This window comes from Callospermophilus lateralis, chromosome 6 (genome assembly GCF_048772815.1).
Source record: "Callospermophilus lateralis isolate mCalLat2 chromosome 6, mCalLat2.hap1, whole genome shotgun sequence".
Classification (NCBI taxonomy): domain Eukaryota; kingdom Metazoa; phylum Chordata; class Mammalia; order Rodentia; family Sciuridae; genus Callospermophilus; species Callospermophilus lateralis.
In genome coordinates, this window is record NC_135310.1 from 24,949,752 (window position 1) to 24,962,757 (window position 13,006).

The following is a 13,006-nucleotide window of genomic DNA, read 5'->3' on the forward strand; positions in this document are numbered from 1 at the left end:
CTTTGGTATGGTGGTGTGTGGGGGGGGGGGCTCCCTAAAGAGATTTATTCCTCTTCTTGCCTTGAACATGGACGTGAAGGATGTGATCCTTGGTGTTTTTTCTATCCTCTTGAGAATTAAAAACCAATTCCAAGGTCAAAAGGATGAAGATGGAAGATGAAAAAGTTTATGAAGACGGAAGAGTCTAAAACAGAAAATTCCCAATTCTTAAATCATAATCCTGAGCAATACCACAACTACCTGTCGACAGGCCTACTATTTTATGAGAGATTAAATATCCTTATTGCTCAAGCTAGAGTGGAACAGATTGCACTCAACTAATATTGAATTAATATTTAGACATTGCCCCTGATGCATGGATCAGCAGGAAATGAAACATACAACCTACACTTACCTTGGTTATGTAATTACAGTGTTCTGAGCCTTTCTCCTGGAAAAGGGGAAATATGGCTTATTTTGCTTACCAATCTTGAACAAACTGTCATCCATGAACTTCCTTTTTGGCAAATTAACTCATATCCTCATTTCTGAGCAGGGGGTGAGCATATGATTGACTGAATCAGAAGTGAACTTGGTTTTTCCATAAAATATGACCTAGCTAGAATTGTAGTTTTAATTTCAGAGGTGAAAAGAAAAGGGGCATTTAAAATAACTTAAAAATCTTAGCTAAGGCTTAAAGAAAATAGAAAAGGGTTTGATTTTAGTATTTTTGTGAAAATTTAATAAAGAGGATTAGCAGATATAAAGTATATTTTTAAGTTCCATTTTGAATTGGTAGTAGAAAGTAAACAATGTATTTTTAAAATATTTCCCCTTAAATTTTAAAACAAAAGCAAAAATATTTGTTTTTATTTGCAATCACAAATAGAATCAAATTCCTTTCTTTTGGGTGTTTTACTAACAGACACTAATATTAGTAATTCTCAATGTGTGTTGTATGTTACATTAAAAGGTATTAATATTAGTAAATAATTGATATGCTTGTTTTCTATTTAAGCCAACCTCTTACATTTAATGAATGTATAATGAAAATAATATTTTTTAATTATAGGGATATGACAATCTAAACTGTTATACATCTCAAAAGTTTTCTTCATGTAGCTTAAACTTAGGTAGAATATCAATAAATGAAGACTATGGAGAATTACCTTTTTTTTGGGGGGGGGGACCAAGGATTGAACTCAGGGGCATTTAACCACTGAGGCATACTCCACTCCATTATATATTTTATTTAGAGACATGTTCTTGCTAAGTTTCTTAGGGCCTTGCTAAGTAGATGAGGCTGGTTTAGGAACTCACAATCTTCCTGCCTTGTCCTCCCAAGCCACTGGGATTACAGGAATGTGCCAGCACACCCGGTGAGGAATTACTTTTGAAAACAATTGCAATAGACTTTTTCGTGGAGTTTGCATCAGAAATTTATTTTATTTTATTGTAATAGTTTTTCCCTTTATTTCCTCCCCCGTCCCCTCCCAGTACTGGGGACTGAACCCACAGGCACTATGTCACTGAACTACATCCCCAGTCCTTTTTTATTTTGAGACAGGGTCTTGTTAAATTGCCCAGCTAATCTCAAACTTGTGATCGTCCTGCCTCAGGCTCCTGAGTTACTTGTATTACAGGCATGTGCCCAACCAACTTAAGTGGTAATAATAAAACAAGAACTTTCTTCCTTGTTAAATATGAACGTTTCCTGGAGCAAAGAAGAAGCACTTTACTCTTCCTGTGGTTCCCGGCCCTGAAGGGAGATGCCCAGCCAATGGGGCTCACAACTGCAGAAGGATGGAAACAGCATTTGTGGCCAGTACCTGATGGGCACAGTTATAATACCCGCAGGAATTTGTAGCATTAAGAATTCTTACCATATGTGCAAATGATTCATAATAACATGTGAAGTAAACGCCTTTCATCATTTTGGTAGATGCAAACAGAATTCCAGAGAGCAAAACATCTAAGCACCTTTGGAGCATGAGGCGAGCACAGGTCCTAGCTCCAGCAACCTAAGGTAGAAAGTATCATCGACTCTGTGTTTGGAAACCCTTGTGTCCTAAGGGCTTTACTGCTCTGCTGCTCTGGCTGCAAGGTGCCTGGCTGACCATGCCCAGTGCTCCTTCTGTAACAGGTTTCTTCTACCTCACACTTCTTGTCAGTTTGTTCCTGAGGAAGCAGTGTTATCTTTGCTTCATAGTACAGGCATGAGAGACTGTTTGGCCCAAGCTTTTCCTGGTGCTCCCACTCTCCCTCTTTCTCTCACATGCACACATGTGCACATACATTTCACAGCTGCAATGGAGGCATCAAGGAAGACAGGGTGGGTTATGCAGGATTTGTAATTTCTGCACTAATGCATCCTCCAGGAACAAGGTTAATTGAGAGTTGACAGTAATTGCTTTCTGTGAGCATGGAGCACTAAATATGATTTGGTGACCCGTGGACCTAATGCATCTACTTCAAGCTCTCTCTTACCTCAAGGATATATAAAAATAATGAAACATTCCAATCAAAGATAATTGGAGTAAAGGTTTGTTTCAGTGTGACCTTGAAGAAATCAGGCAGCTTTGCTTGAGTGAACAGAGCATGTATCATCTTGATTTGTGTCGATTCCCACAAATGCAAAGCTGGCCTTGATTAGTAATGCTAATGGCCGGAAATCACCACCACTCCCAAAGCCTTGCAATTCATTTCACAGGGATAACCCACGGGAGGCTCTTCTTACCATGTGCAGTTTTTTCTGAACCCTGTCACCCTTTTAAAGAAGCATTACAAATAATTCTATGACATTATGTGGTCTGGAAGCACTGAAGTTTATTAGGAACAATCAAACCAAGAATGTCTTTTGTCTTCTGTGTGTTTGTTGACTTTTGTGCTGGCAAGATACCACTCTAGTTAAAGAGAGTAAGCTTATACTTTTAACCAAAAAACAAACAAACAAACAAAGAGTAAGATGAGTATGAAAGTGTCCCTCTCCCAAAACCCTAAATGTGTCCCCAATGGCAATCCAATGCAGCCCTCTTAATGAAGAACAATTGTACACTTTCCATAAATTCAAATCTAGGCACTGGATTCATTTGTTATTCTGCTTGAAAAATGCACACAATCAAATTTCACTACCTCGCCAGTACATCTTTGTCTTGGTAACGCCTTGGGGTGGCTGCTGTAGCCCAGATGCTGCCCTGCCCCTGTGAAGGTGCAGATATCCTTTGCTGGGTGGGTTTGAGGGGACCCTGAAGGTTGTGCCTGTCCTGTTCTGGGATTAGTGTACACAGTCGCAGAGCAAGGCAGTATGTGCCTGAATGAATGTTTCAGGAATCTGTCTTTATTATCTGAGTTTAGTCTTAAAGTTATTTATTAAGTCACTATTTCTGACATTCTAATCATATCTTGAAGAGTCGATGAAGATTTAATATGTGCCAACCTCTTCTAGAATCATCTAAAAATTGTTTTTACTAGTGATGAGGCATCTATGAATTTCTATTTCCTTAGGAAACATAGAAAATCGAATTTAAACTCTAATGCAATGCCAAGTACAGTAACAACTTATTGAGACCCTATAAGAAAATAAATATTTTAAATGGGCTGGGGGTGTAGCTCAGTGGTAGGGGCACTTGCCTAGCACATGTGAGACTCTGGGTTTGATCCCCAGGACCACAAACACAAAACAAAGAATAAAACTACAGTAGTATTTTAGACCCTTCTGAGCAAATGTATGACTTCACAATAAAATTAATGTATCTTGAAAGAATCCATCTTTTGTCTCAAGATGAATTTCTGTGCATTAGAGTTAGAAATGTGGAAGAAACTGGGTAAAGAGATACAAAGCCAAAAGACACAATAAGGTAGAAACGGTGGAAAACATATAGGATTTCCAGAGAATACTGGCCAAGATTGTTCTTAATTGGAGAAGAGTGGGAAAGGGAGGAAGGGAAGAAAGAAGGAGGAGAACAAAGAAAAATAACAGAAACTTAAGGAAGTTCAAAAAAAAAAAAAAAACAGGCTAGTGACTATAAAGGGAAATATAACACACTATAATAATAAGAAAGATTATGAAAAATGGAAATAGTGACTATAAGATACCAGTGGCCAAGGAAAAAAATGAGTGGAAGAAATCAGCAAGTTGCATATCTGTGATTCATCACTATCACTTTACTCTCTTCTGTGACTGCAGATAACTGATCACCTCCTGTGTGCCGGGTGGCACAGGATGGAGGTGCCAGGTGCGAGGCCGAGGCTGGCCTGCTGCTCAGGAACTTGTCACCAGGAAAGTTGAACACTGTGCTGTGACAATGTGATGCTGTGACTTCTGGTTAACAAGGGCATGGAGATGAAGAGTAGTGCTACTCCTCTCCTTCTTCCAAAATATGGACAAATCAACAAAAACAGTGAATCACAGAGGAAAATACCAGATATAATAAACACAGAAGCAAATCAAAAGGCTCACAAACTCACATGGTGAAACACACCCACACTGAATTTAGGAAGAATGCTCAAAGTTGATGAGTACCTCAAGTCTAAAGCACAAAAAGGTGCAGAAAATTTCCCACCAAAGAATGTCACAACCATCCAAAGAGCATAGGCAATGAGCCTTTGAGAAGCAGGTAAAATTTACACCTTAAGTCAGAATGTTCCTTTGGAAACACTCTGACATCAGTTAACAGGAGATGTGGAGCTAAGAGGAAAACATGCCCATATCTGTGCTCCTACTTTTATTTAGTATTCTTTTTACCCAATGAAGACTTCCAGAGGCAATGATACTCCTATAGAATTATAAAGTTTTTTTTAAAAAAGAAACACACACCCCAACTATATGGACACACACAGACTTGAATATCTAGATAATTCTTTTATGCAGAAAGTGTACATCTTTACACTTCATGCTAGAGAAAAAATTTTCTTCTATGTGGCTATTCTGATGCAAGGTATTTGAATTTTAGAAGGCAAGTGCAAAGAAGGAATATGAAATAATACAAAGTCAAATGACAGAGTAAAGCATTTAGGTCTGTTATGTAAAGGACAGAACCCGAGAGATCTGCTAGACGGCTTGGATCTGGGCACTGGCCCAGTGGCCTTCAGAAGACAAGCCTGGAGGAATGAGGGGTCAGGGACTGGCTGTGAAGCCCCACTTGCCCTTGCACAGTTCTCGAGAACTAAGAACTATCTCACCCAAGAAAATGCAACTCAGCACACAGAAAAAGAACTCAGCCACACACGTGGGGCCTCTGGTGGCTCTGAGGAAGAGCCACAGGAAGGATCTGGGCATAACTTTCTGATGACAAGCCTTGGACTTGGTGCTCCTGGTGCCTACGTCAGTGGTGCTTCTGCTCCTCCAGGAAAAAGATGGCAAGCGAGAGGTCTGAATTTGAACTAGGTAAAACACTCGGACCTGTCCTCACAACTTGAGATATAGAATTCTCTCATTCTTCTCCTGGCTATACACAAGTTCAAATCTACAGTCTTGTGGAGCCTTTGAAGAAACAAGGTTTATATGCAAATGTAGGGAAGGAAGTTGAGTTATGGAGAGAATCTAACTGGAAACAAAGAAAGTCAGTGAAGCCGGAATGGATCCAAACATTAAGTGGCATTTCTTAAGTGATGTTAACTAATGGCACAGTTGACAACTTGAATAAGTTAACAAGGGTGAACTAATGCTGATTTATCTCTAAAACTAAAAAGCAAAACAATACCAAAAAAAAAAAAAACCCTCAAGTATCTAATCAAATTATATACATTTCAAGTTTAGGGCTGTTTAACACACCATTATGGATTAAACTGTGCCCCCCCAAAAGTCTCATGTTGAAGTTCTAACCCCCCAGAACCTCTGGAGGTGATAACACTTGGGCCTTTAAAGAGGGAACTGAGGTTAAATGAGGCCAGGAGGGGCATACTGACCCAATATGAGTGATCTCCTTATAAAAAAAAGAAATCAGAGTACAGACCCGCACATGGGGAAGGGGATATAAGACACAGTGAGATGGTGATTATCTAGAAGTCAAAGAGAGAGGCCTCCAAGAAACTAACCCTGCCGATTAATCTTGATCTTGGACCTCCAGACTCCAGAAGTGTGAGAAAATAAGCTTCTGCTGGTTAAGCCCTCCAGTCTGGGGTACTGGCAGCCCAGTGAACTAATCTAAATCTAAATCTAAACCTTGGGGCCAGTGTTGCAGCCCAGTGTTAGTATGTGTGCTTAGCATGCACAAGACTCTAGCTTCAATCCTCAGCACTAAGAGAGAGAAAGGAAGGAGGAAATCAATTTCCTATAATGTGTATTTTTTTTCTATCTTAAAAATCTGAAATAAGATTCATGCTTTTTTTTGGGGGGGGGCTAAATGCATTCTACATCATACTCACAACCCCAACGGGAAAGGCCAACACAGCCAGCATCCAGTCCCGCAGAGAGATGAGCTTCTTGAGCTGCCTCTCTTGCTCTTGGTTCCCACTTCCTCTCGTCAGAAGACTAGAAAGATCAGTCAGCACGCAGATCCCGAAAAAGACGGCCTGTATAACCTGTAGGGAGACAAGTATGGGAACTCATCAACAAGCACAGAGACACCGAGCAGTGGAACAGGATGTGAGCTGCACTTCTGCAACACGACCCAGGGTCAAAGCAGATCAAAGGCCCCACTGAAGAGCTGGACCTAGGAATAGGAAACAGGACGTTTACAACTTGCCATTATAGGTGAGAAGAGTTATCTTCTAAACACTACTTCCATTTGCACTCACCTCAGCACAAGTGCAACACACACAAGTGCAGCACACACAGGCACACACATAACCAAGGAGGCCCAACAGAAAGCAGCATTCATCAGCACACTCCACTTCTGTGATCCTGGAGCCTCTGGTTATACTGACCAGAGAGGTTCAGCGAACATCCAAGAAGTGGAAACACAAGGACAAGGGGAGTGTGAATGATAAACAAGATGACTCAGTCTAAACGTGAAGAAACTTTCCTTGGCTTTAATCTCTTAATACAGACATTCTCCCAACAAAGGGAGTGGTAGAAATCTTGTCTTGAAGTCATAAAGAAATCAACTGAGCACAATCATCCAGACTCTGATACAGATCAATTTTTCTGCCAGCCAACTTGAACTAACTGACCTCCTCCTCGGGTTTTTCAGTATGTGTGAAATAAAATATTTCCAAAGTAATATAAACAGAGATACCCAACACATTTTCCCAGAAGAGCTCTCAGTATCAATAGCAAATTGAATCCGTGCCATCAGCTGGGTTCTCACTTGTGCCGTCTCAGGGAGGGCACCCTGAAATACTGCACACCAATGACATGGAATGGAGTCCCAACGTGGGGACAAAAGCACTGGTGATCCAGAGCTGAGTGAGGCAGGCAACATACTGTCACACAGGAAAGCAAATGACAATTCAGACTCTAGAAGGGACAGCACGTGTGCTCCCTGGGGTCAAAACCTTATCTACTTAGCACCAATGGTAGATTCAGGGAAAATTTTCTGGCTGCTTCTATTAGAAATAATTTGTAAACACTTTTACTCATCACCTCTTCAGAAAACAAGTACTTAAAACATTTTTTTTTTTTTTCCCACACAGGCAGTGGAAAGTCTGTGAAAGCTTTGCGGGTGATTCCTCATTTAGGCACAGCATACAGGCCGAAAAAAGGTCCTAAAGAGCATCAAGGTCCGTCCCTTTGCTCAGCCCAGGAACCCCCGTGTGGTTGATGTAGGCTTTCTGGGGCTCCCCAAATCCTGCTGATCTCAGTCCATCTTAGTTAGAGGGGTGCTCTGTGTTGCCTTATGACTTAGCCTCATCCTGAGCATCAATGGCTTAAGGTTTATTGTCATCCTTTCTATAGCCAGAACTGGACTAGGAGAAGCTGAGGCTGTCACAACTGAGAATAACACAGGAGACGCGCAGGCAAGCATCATGTTTTGATAATCAGAAGGAACTTTAATGAGCCAGGGAATAATTTCCTACTTAGGACATTTGTCTATATTGTTTTTAAGACTTTAGCCATTTGAATCTGTCAGTCCCACTAGAGTGTGAGACACTGGGGTGCTCATGCCTGGGAATAATAACTCCACGCTAATCTGGCCAGTAGACATTAAGGTGCCCGGTGTGACAACCACAGAAATGCCAATGGCAATTCTCACCAGTATAATGATTTACAATATAATTCTGACAATACCAAGTTTTATAAAGATGTAGAGCAACCAGAAAGCTTATAGTGGGAATGGAAATCTGGACAACCACCTTGGTTGGGGCTGACAATATCTAGTTACTTAACGACGCGTATGTTCCTAGTAACTTAACAATGAAGACATTCCCTGGAGTACACACATATGCACTAATTACACCTACTGACAATTAATTCCAGCAGTCATTACTTCAAAAAAGTTGGATAAATATAGGGTACTGAATTCATACAATGAAATTCTAATTACATATCAATTTTTAATTTTCACAGCAAAACATGAAACTAAAAAAAAAGAATGGTGTATTTTGACATGATCAAAACAAATTTCAAAAAATACAAAGATAAATATGAGGATGCAGGTACATGAATTAAAATAGGTAGATTAGTAAAATATGGAAATTGGTAACACTGAATTCAGGTGCCTCTGGAAGGAAGATAACAGTGGGAGAAGGACAGAAGGGCCTCGACTACATTGAGAGTGTTTTATTTCTTGTAGCTTATTACTGGACATACTGAAAGTTTTTTTGTACTACTCAAAAAAATTTTGTAGTGTAGAATAAGTCCAAATTAATTAAAAATAAAAGTTAAAAATGGCTTCCATACTTTTAGAATATAATTAGCTAGTCTCTTCTTTCCTTTCCTAAGTTCCCCCTAGATTTAAAGATTGGCTAATCACAGCAGGATTTGGTGAGCTCAAAGGCTAAGACACTGTAGTGTATGTATAAATTCCGCAGGGTTTTTATTTATAGGCGAAAGAAAGAGAATCTTGGCTTGGTACTGATAAAGAAAAATATTTGGAAAACAATTATTTTTTAATGCATCCTGGGAAACTTAGTGGTGGATAAGTGCAAGAAAAACAGTTCTAGTTACAATTATTGCAATACTTTCCAAACACAAGTGAATTTGCTACTACTTTTCACTTCAAAACCCGAAGATATAGTATCTGATACCAGATTTCCTTTTCCATTGTAAACAACCAGACCTCTATTCTAAATACATGAATCAATTTTTTTAGATGCTGATTTTGTAACGATTAATTATATAGGTTGAATATCTCTAATCTAAAATGCTCCAAAGTGTAAAACATTTTGAGTGCCAAACAGGATGCCACAAATAGAAATAGACCTTAAAATGGGTCAGTAAAAGTGCAGGTGCACAATACAGTTTATTCCATATATACCCAAGGGGAAAAACGATCCTCCAAGTCCCTTTAGCAGCAATATAAACTGTGTTTTGTGTACCAATTATTAAAAATGGTGTACAAATTATCTTCAGACTATTGTATAATATGTATGTAAACATATCTGAATTTTGTGTTTAGACTTGGATCCCATCCCCAGGATATCCATCCCACTGTGTATGTGCAAATATCCCAAAATCAAACATCTCTGATCCCAAGTATTTTAAAAAATATTTTTAGTTACATATGGACACAAAACCTTTATTTTTTTATTTAGTTTTTTTAATATGGTGCTGAGGATCAAACCAAGTGCCTCACACATGCTAGGCAAGCGCTCCACCACTGAGCCACAACCCTAGCCCTGATCCCAAGTATTTTAAATAGAGGATATTGACCTGTATTACAAAAAAGGGGTTACATTTTATAGATAAAAAGTTCATGTCATCAAGAAGGTAAGATGATCTTAATTATATTTATACCTAAATAACAGACTTTCAAAAGAGAGGAAAAAGAAACCAATTTAACATGAATCTAAATTACTTAATAAAATTTTTTTTTGGATAAATGAATGATTTGCTGATTCTTGGGATGCAGATACTTTTATAAAGACTTTTTAAAAAGGAATAGCAATGTAAGGGAACATTTAAAATGAAAAATTTTAAATGAAAAGGGGGGAAAACAATTTCATATTTTAAAATTACCTCTAGATAGGGCATAGGGATGGGAAGGAAAGGGAGGGAGAAGGGGAATAGCTAGGATGGTGGAAGGAGATGGTCATCATTATACAAAATATATGTATGAAGATGTGAATTTGGTGTTAACATACCTTATATACAAACAGAGATATGATAAATGGTGGTATAAAGGTGTATTAAGAATTGTATGCAAAAAAAAAGAGAGCTCGTGTATAATGGCATAATTTGGCTTGAACATACTTTATGTACAGAATTACAAAAAGTTGTGCTATAAATGGATAATTATGAATGTAATGCACTCTACTATTGTTATCTATGTAAGAAATAAATAAATAAATAAAATGGGAAAAATTTTTAAAAAGAAAAATAATTTCTAAAAATATACACATAATAGGCTAAACAACATTTTGTCAAATTTGCCTGGTTAACAGCACATATGAAAGGGGTCTACACTTTTCTAGGGCTACCTCATCATCATCTTATTTAAAGTGCCATACCCAGGTGGCTGCCTCTCACTCTCTGGCCTCTCTGCTCTCTCCCTTTCCTGTGACTAGAGTAGGTGCCTCCTCACCTGCATTGCTAGAGATTTCCCCAAGTGAGAAGGTGGAGGTCAAGAAATGCAGAAGCCATAAAGCTATCTTCTAGCTTCTGAATATAAGGAGACAGAGGAAATTTGGAGGTTTTATTCTTGTTTCTTTACTTCGGATATTAGGCTGAGGACAGAGCTCAGGAGTAGAGTGCTTACCTATTCTGTGAGAGGCCCTGGGTTTGATCCTCAGCACTACAAAGAAAAAGAAATCTTTGTCTTTAACTCACATGATCAAAAGAAAATCTTTGAAAATTATGAAACAGCCTACTATTCCCTGGAGAATGGACTGACTTTTGGTTATTTGCTTTAGAAGCAGTTTGCCAATATTGTAAACCACTGTAGATTTCTGCCATTTTTATTAGAGTTTGATTTGAGCTGACAGTTAACAAATCTCATTAGTGACCTTTCATCTGTTTTTCTATTGCTTGTGTGTATATCATCCTTCCGCTACAACTTAAAATTCACTATACTAATTGGATAAAATGTATACATTGTACAGAGATGTACAAGTGGGCCTTAAGCAGGATTACCTTGAAGTATTATTCAGCTCCAGCCATTCTGCAGGGCTGGCATTTCCAAACCATCAGCTCAGCATGACACACATATACACCATCTGGCTTTGAATTCTTAGCAGGCTGGTTGCTCTTATTATTTTACACCCCATGTAGAAATGAAGTGGTCAAATGTATCATCTGTCTCCAAGAAACATAAATAGGGATTGATCAGAATGTAAACGAAAAATTCCCAGGATATTTTTGAGTCACTCAGTGTTTGCTCCTCTAGAAGGTTCTCTACTGTTTAGTTCCTTTGATATCTTTTCTTCATCTCCTCAACTCTTTCTGTCAGGAAATTATAGCTTATTTACTGAGTCACTTTAGATTTAGGATTCATTTTTACAAGTATAAAAATATACTCAAATTCCATTCATATTTTTAATCTTTTTTTACATGATGGTTTTGATTAAATTAATATTATTTTCCTTTCTCCTCTGGGAAGCACTAATGATTACAATTCTGTCTGTACTAATAGACAAGTCTATTAGACTCCTACCATTTATTCCTGAATGTACATAATACAGTTTATTCAGAATCAGTTTTGTTTTACTCCATGATCTCATCTTCAATTCTCTCAATTAAATTTATTTGCACCAAAACCATATATATCAAATTATGTCATTAATTTAGTTAGTTTCTAACTTGTACATTTCTGCCTAACTCAGTCAAGACACAAGAATTTGTCCAAGTAGGAAAAGCAGCACATAGAGTAAGAAATGAAATCGTTATTTATAAGATTTTTAAAGGCCAGAGTGCAGTTGTCATGACCACAGGATCTTCAGCAACTGCTGTCTATGGTGCATCACACTTTGATTATGTTGTGCTTTCGTAAGATTAAAGAATGCCATGATGTCTACTTGAAGAAGATGCTTAGTTTCAAGTTAATTTTAGACAAAGAAGACAGAAGAAACAAGAAGGTGGAACTCAGGGGTAGCAGTGGAAACTGGAGTGACAAGGATCATGGAATGAAGGAGCACTGTGGAGAGAACAGATGGGAAGGAGGCAGTGAGATTTATCGGTGTCATCAAGAAAGGCCTGGAGGAGTCTCCATATGAAGATAAGAGCATTAATTAAAGGCGAAATGATAAGGAAGTAATGAAAACTCTACCTGGATTCTTCTAATTAGAGACCATAAAGTGTTTTGTGACACTTGATAAACGTATGTGTAATCCAAAGAATAGATAGGTAGTCTACATGTAGATTATCTACCTTCTCTATTATCTATCTTTACATACAACATATATTATATAATACAAAGTATGTGACAGGCAGCAAGAACAAAAGAGAAAGAGAAAGAAGATTATCCTATGCAGAAAGGTAACTGATTCATTTGGAGAAATGGTCTGAGTTCCGACCTTCCTGTATCTCACCTACAGTCACATATTATGAGGTCTTTTTATAACATAGATGTTATTTTGTTTTCAGTTCATAAAAACTTTCATGAAGTTCTTGTTGGAAACCAACCTAAGCAGTGTCTCTGTGCAACCAAGAGCAAATCTGACTGGAGGATTAAGGAGCACATGGAAAGAACAGAGGAGCCATAAACTAGCAGCACCAAAACACACTCTCTTCAAGGGACTCCCCTCCTTCCCACAGATATCCAACCTTTTAATAGTACCTAATACACTCCCTGTCATCAAGATCAAAACTGCATGCCAAAGGTCATTCAGCACCATGAGACAGTGACCCAGGATGCTACCAGATGCAATGCTACTAGTCTGCAATGATTTCCTCTGCATTTCTTTCCAGGGTCTTCCTTGACTGAGATATTTGAACATCCTGTGGCACTTCCACAGCCAGGGAAGTTGATCAACAGTCCCTTGTACTCTG

The 13,006-nt window shown here is 38.5% G+C and overlaps 1 protein-coding gene across 2 annotated transcripts in view; it reads right to left on the reverse strand.

Moving 5' to 3' along the window:
- Window positions 1-13,006, reverse strand: part of Aig1 (androgen induced 1) — a 234,759-nt gene that overhangs the window by 173,744 nt on the left and 48,009 nt on the right. For both annotated transcript variants that reach the window (XM_076858181.2, XM_076858182.2), the window contains exon 3: window positions 6,346-6,501. In XM_076858181.2, the coding sequence (XP_076714296.1) occupies window positions 6,346-6,501 (156 nt within the window). The remainder of the gene's footprint in view (window positions 1-6,345; window positions 6,502-13,006) is intronic.